At 29.8% G+C, this 6381-nt stretch overlaps 1 protein-coding gene across 3 annotated transcripts; it reads left to right on the forward strand.

Moving 5' to 3' along the window:
• The first annotated feature begins 1057 nt into the window (after positions 1-1057).
• On the forward strand, positions 1058-4251 carry LOC146902413 (dual specificity protein phosphatase 1B-like). Of its 3 annotated transcripts, none has more exons than XM_085737837.1 (6): positions 1058-1115; positions 1284-1414; positions 1491-1626; positions 2259-2378; positions 3207-3353; positions 3777-4251. In XM_085737837.1, the coding sequence occupies exons 2-6, from the start codon at positions 1298-1300 to the stop codon at positions 4028-4030; spliced, it is 774 nt and encodes a 257-aa protein (XP_085593963.1). In that variant the 5' UTR covers positions 1058-1115; positions 1284-1297; the 3' UTR covers positions 4031-4251. The 3 variants fall into 3 exon arrangements, with proteins under 3 accessions (XP_085593963.1, XP_085593962.1, XP_085593964.1); XM_085737836.1 differs by lacking the exon at positions 1058-1115 and adding an exon at positions 1120-1193; XM_085737838.1 differs by lacking the exon at positions 1058-1115 and having other exon boundaries at positions 1271-1414; positions 1504-1626.
• The last annotated feature ends 2130 nt before the right edge of the window (positions 4252-6381 follow it).

Raw genomic sequence — 6381 nt, forward strand, 5'->3', positions numbered from 1 at the left:
TTAAATTTTAAATTTTTGCTCGCAATCATGTTGAGTTCATTATACAATTTATGTTTTAGACGCTTAAAAATTCATATTTAATTTATATTTTGTAAAAAAAATTCTAATTTTTCTAAAATGAATTCTTATAATATTTTAAGCATTGATGCAAAAACTCATTCAAAAATATTAAGGGTACAAATGATACGACTTAAAAGAAGAGACTAAAAATGTGGATCTAAATTTTTTTGGGGAAAAAAGTCGATTTTTTTTATTAGGAGGACTAAACAAAAGTTAAAATATTTATAGGAATCAAAATTTAACCCTTTAAATTATATCCAACATAATATCAACATAGTGCAAGGTTTTCTCAAGAGGGAAATAAATTAAAAAAGATAGAGGAAAAAAATTCTTAAACCTACTTGGCAAACCAACCTACTCGGTTCGATCCTTGATCCGCTTTTTCATTTAGTTAAACGAGACAAATCAATTTGAATGACCGAGTTCAAAATTCCAACTCACCCCACTTGACATAGCAAATTAAGAACGTGTTTGGTATAATTTTTTTAAAAAAAATAGATTTTATTGAGTAACATTTTTTTGCTATAATTTTGTTTTAACAAAGAACTTTTTTAAAGAATGATTAAATTGAAAATTTCATTTGAATAATTTCTTTTAAAATGTCGTTCTAAACATTTCAACATTTTGTTATAAATTTTTTTGGATGATAAATTTTTTTAAAAATTCTCTAAAATAAGAAATTATTTCAAATAGCTTCTCACAAAAATCATTTTTGAAATATGACTTATTGATAAAATATGTGATTTTTAGTATGTAAAATCTTTAACACTGATTATTTAAATAAATTAGTGAATGTCAAAACCTTTTTTTTTTACTTATAACAAATGTGTTTATAATAACGTCCACTATTTTTTAGTAAATTTCCAAATAAAATACATTTTTAGAAAATAAAAGGAATTTTTTTAAAATGTTTAACAAATGGGCTTTAAAAGGTTTTGCGGGCTCGAGCTGTTTTACCATCCTAAAGGTAAATAAAATGGGAAAATTAGGTTAAAGTTAAATATAAAGCTAATATAATTAGAGTCTCTACCTGCAAAATTATAAACGCTTTATCGGTGAGTTTTTTCTCACGATCAACTTTACATCCCATTCTTTCACTCTATTTATAATCACTCTTTCACACTAAATGCACTGTAATCACTTCATTCTTTATATTTGTGATAATTTGATCATCTTTCTTACAATCGATTATATAAACTAATTGATTATCAGCACTGAATCAGGAAATGGCCAGGAAATGGGGGCAACGTCAGAAGCTATGAATCAATTCTGCCAATCATTGGAGATACGAAGACAATTAATTCTGAAAAAACCCCTAGCGATGATGGACAATATTCCCTGCGAAATTGATGAGGTTATTATAAATTACTGCTTCAATTTGATTATTCTTCTGAATTTTGATAATAATGATGAGTGCTATTCCTCTCTAGGGATTGTTTTTAGGTTCGGCTGAATCTGCAATGAATAAGGTTGGTTTGAAAAATGTCAATGTTACTCACATTTTGACAGTGGCTTGGAAACTTCCACCTGCACATCCTGCAGATTTCATCTATAAAGTTTTATATGGTACGATCACTGAATTGATTTTGATATTGACACATTTTTAATCTTTTGAGTTAAATGTGTTTTTGTTCTTATAAATATTTTAACTTTTTGTTTTAGTCTCCTTAACATGTTTAGAATATAATAAGAATTTCTCAAAATAATATGTATAATCTTTTACCAAAACATATTAAATATGGACTTAGTTTCAAAAACATAAAATTTATATTTAATTCATCGATTGTCAAAAAGAAACTTAAACATTTGCAAGATAGAATTATATAATGTATTGAACTGCGAGAAGAGAAAAAAATTGAATGATACACATGAGATGACTTAATAACATGAACCAAAAGTTGTGATGTAAATTTTTGGGTCGAAGAAATTTTTAGAGCGATTAGAACGAAAAGTTTGAATATTGATAGGAACCAAAACATATTTAACCCTAGTCTTTTTTATTTTGGTCTTCAAGAGCTTCTTTTGATTTTGTGGTGTCAAGTAATGCAAGTGAGATCCAATTAAGGTTGATTATGATTATATTGTTTACACTCTAATTATGAATGAACTTAGTATGTGATGTATTTCGTCTTAAGTTTTTTAGGCATGTGGTACTGTATCCATACTAAAGTTACACTTTTGTTGAAAAATTAAGGAAGTTGCTGACAGAGAAACTACCAACTTAAAACAACACTTCAATGAGTGTTTTGATTTTATCGACGAAGCCAAAAGAAATGGTGGACATGTTTTGGTTCACTGTAGAATGGGAATATCGAGGAGGTAATTTTCACTGTTCCTATCTTTCTCCTTTGTTTACATTGGATCACTTCTTGTTCTTTATGAAGACTATAATTTTACTTTTGACATGTGTGTCAATAATTTCTTTGAGGCATGTTTAATGACATGTTTTGTTTTAGTATGCAATAGCACATGTTGTGTTTTTCTTATAAAGTTGGGAAAATATCATGGAAACTTAAAGTTTTTATTTATATTTATAGTTCAAAGAGACTATCTCTTGAAATTTGTTGTAATAATGTTCTGAATATATAAATGTGTTTGTTATGTCATGTGCAATTCGAGGATATGATCGTTGAGCTGAATATCAAACTGTTTCATATATGCAAAACTGCAAATCTTATTTAGAGACAAGATTTTGTTGTTCTCTCTGTTTCATTATTGTCTTCTTTTTCAAAAATTTGCTTTTTTGTCTATCTTTTCAGTCTTGAATTTTAAGTATTAAACATTTGAACCAGTAATTGAATTGCTTGCTTAATATTATTTGCTGTCTTTTTTCATTGAAATAGAAGCTCAAAACGCTTTATAGTTTGAATTGGATCAACCTGAGATTTGCTTTGCTTCTGTTTTTGAAATGATATGAAATTTGTTAAAATGTTGAGTGGAAAGTTAAGTACGTAGCTTGAGATTCATGAAGAATGATGGTTATGTCCTTATTTACTTTGGGCAGAATTTATGTCACTACTTCCTTTTTATTGTTCGTGTTGGAACTTAAAATAAAGAATCTTGATATCCATATTGTTCATTTGACTATTTTCTTTTTCATTAGATTACCTGGAATGAATTTGGTTCTAATTGATTTCCACTTTCCGGTGTGACTATCGTTGTGGCATATTTGATGAAGTCTCGTGGAATGAGCTTATCTGAAGCTCTGCAATATGTAAAGAACAAAAGATCACAAGCAACTCCAAATCGTGGTTTCATTCGTCAGTTGGAAGACTTTGAGAAATCTCTTCAAGGTGAAAACTTCATTAATCTTAAATATGATTAAACATCAGCATATAAGATACATTTACATCTTAACTATATTTTAACTTCATTAATCACGAAGTCACTTTACTCAAAAGATTTTATAATGCATATTGCTTAAACTGAAAGAAAACTTGACTTGTACATAATATAGTAACCTAGCAGAGTGTGCATGGTAAAGGAAGTATAAAGGGTCTACTCTGTGTCTGTGTGTGGTCTGCTTCTCAACACACTGTGTTTGAGAGTAAAGATGAAATGTTGATGCTGAGAATGAAATCATATTCTCTTGAAGTAGGTTTGTGATTTACAAGCCTACATATGATGAGAATAGAAAACACTTTTACATATGGCTGTGATTTATTGTGAATTGTTGAAATTCCTTTAAAACTTAAACCAAATTCTCTTGAACTTAGGGTTTTATGGCGGAGTTGGCGGAAGGCTGGGGTTGGAGGGGTCAGCCACAGAGACCCCTTGCTGGGAAGAAGATTTGGGGCCCGGACAGGTTGTGGATAGTGAGGAGAATGAGGAGGAGAATGAGAAGAAACAATGCAAGTTTGAGAGTCGTGCTGGAACGCGAAGAAAAACATCGAATGAACACGAAAAAGAAGAACGAATGAACACGAAGAAGAAGAGGGAAGAAGCATGCATGGTTTTACTCACACTGTGAAGATGAAATATTAATTCAATGCTGTCAAAAATGGGGCTTCATGGGTTTTTCAAATGGTAAATCTATGCTTTAATTTTAGAGTTTAATTATAATGCATAATATTCCCGCGATAATGGAACTCACGCATTAATAATCTATGATGATCTTAGTAAACATTTATATTTGACTTCAAAAATACCGGTGTTCTCTTTATATGGCTTGTTTTCCTTTCATTTTCTTCACTACTGGACTTCAGATTTCATTTTATCTTAGCATAGTTTTATCATCGAAGATTCATTGGTCGGATCTAATTTGTTTTTGTAAAGACATCTAAATGTCTGGGTACATAACATGATCGCGATTAGACAAAGATAGTGTGGATGATATTTAGTGCGACTATCGCAAATGCAAGAAGACAAGGTTATCGAGAGTTGAAAATTTACATTACCAAACATAGAGATTTCTTGTAACATGATAAAGTTTGTTTTCTATTACTCAAATGTTGTCTCGGTGGAGCGGTCTCCATTCTTGGTTTAATAACAAATCACTCTAGGGAAAGTACAAATGAATTTTTTGATCACTCATGTGTATAGAGAAGGGAACTCCTGTGCAGATAGTATGGCTAATGTTGGTTTAGTTCTATCTTCATTTGTTTGGTTCCCTTCACTCCCTGACTGCATTAGGAAAGACTATATTACTAATAGACTAGGCATGCCTAACTATAGGTTTGTTTATTTCTAAGAGGGTTATGACCTAGTTCCCCCTCTCTTTTGTATTTACTCTTTTTGTTTAGAATTTTTTTTTTCTGACCCAATTTCCCAAAACAATTCCACTTTTGACCCCCTATGAGAATTAATGACATAAATGACCCACTTTCACATTTTTTAATTTTTTTTTTGTCCTGTAGTGGGTTATTACCGCCAATTGAAATGGCGGGAATGGCAGAGATTTTGACACGTGTCAATGCAGCCGTTTTTGTTTTGTCCTGTAGTGTTTTCAGAAAATTGAGAAAAATTTTAATTTTACTCCCAGAGGGACTCGAACCAGGCGCGTGTGAGACCATGCAATGCTGTGTTGCCACTACGCCACTGCAGAACTGATGTTAATTTGCACATCCAATAATATATATACCGTTTCTAAAACCAGTTTCACATGAACCATCCAATTTTTCATTTTTGTTTTTTTTTTTAATATAAGTCTTATAAAAAAAATAAATATAGGAGATTTTATAATTTTAATTGGATTCTAAATTTTATTTTGAAATTTTTTTCCATACGAATATGAACAAATATTTTTCACCGATAAATATTTGTTCATATTTTTCACCGATAAATATTTGTAAAATATTTGTACATATTCGTCTGGTAATTTTTCACCGATAAATATTTATAAATTACCAGACGAATATGAACAAATATTTTTCACCGATAAATATTTGTTCATATTTTTCACCGATAAATATTTCTAGATATATTGTTCCCTTTCTCTACCTAAAAATATATATTAATCCCTACATATATTTTTCACCGATAAATTATCCGACGAAATGATATATATGTATATATTATTTCAAAATATATATATTCAAAATAAAATCTAGATTTTGTTCATATTCGTATGGTAATTTTTTAAAATAAAATCTAAATTTTGTTCATATTCGTATGGAAAAAAATTTCAAAATAAAATCTAGAATCCAATTAAAATTATAAAATCTCCTATATTTATTTTTTTATAAGACTTATATTAAAAAAAAACAAAAATGAAAAATTGGATGGTTCATGTGAAACTGGTTTTAGAAACGGTATATATATTATTGGATGTGCAAATTAACATCAGTTCTGCAGTGGCGTAGTGGCAACACAGCATTGCATGGTCTCACACGCGCCTGGTTCGAGTCCCTCTGGGAGAAAAATTAAAATTTTTTCTCAATTTTCTGAAAACACTACAGGACAAAACAAAAACGGCTGCATTGACACGTGTCAAAATCTCTGTCATTCCCGCCATTTCAATTGGCGGTAATAACCCACTACAGGACAAAAAAAAATTAAAAAATGTGAAAGTGGGTCATTTATGTCATTAATTCTCATAGGGGTCAAAAGTGGAATTGTTTTGGAAAATTGGGTCAGAAAAAAAATTCTTTTGTTTATATATCATGATGTAATGCTTAAAGCATTACTTTTGCTTAAAAAAAAAAAAAACTCTAGGGAAAGTAATGAAAATTCAAATGCCATAAACGCAATACATGAGGTGAAACAATTGCATTTCAAATCATCAATCTCTTTTCCAAAAAAATCACTTAACTTAAACATTGGGATACGGTCATTTTGATCCCTAAATATGTAACGAGTAGCAACAATAGTTCAATATATCAA

This window comes from Medicago sativa, chromosome 8 (assembly GCF_051527215.1).
Source record: "Medicago sativa cultivar Bolivia chromosome 8, Bolivia_mono, whole genome shotgun sequence".
Classification (NCBI taxonomy): domain Eukaryota; kingdom Viridiplantae; phylum Streptophyta; class Magnoliopsida; order Fabales; family Fabaceae; genus Medicago; species Medicago sativa.

Bases quoted from the DNA above. Each gene is read 5' to 3' on its own strand.
- LOC146902413 (XM_085737837.1), top strand. From the start codon at position 1,298: ATGGGGGCAACGTCAGAAGCTATGAATCAATTCTGCCAATCATTGGAG. The intron at 1,415-1,490 runs GTTATTATAAAT...ATTCCTCTCTAG, and splicing joins TTCCCTGCGAAATTGATGAG to GGATTGTTTTTAGGTTCGGC. The intron at 1,627-2,258 runs GTACGATCACTG...AAATTAAGGAAG, and splicing joins CATCTATAAAGTTTTATATG to TTGCTGACAGAGAAACTACC.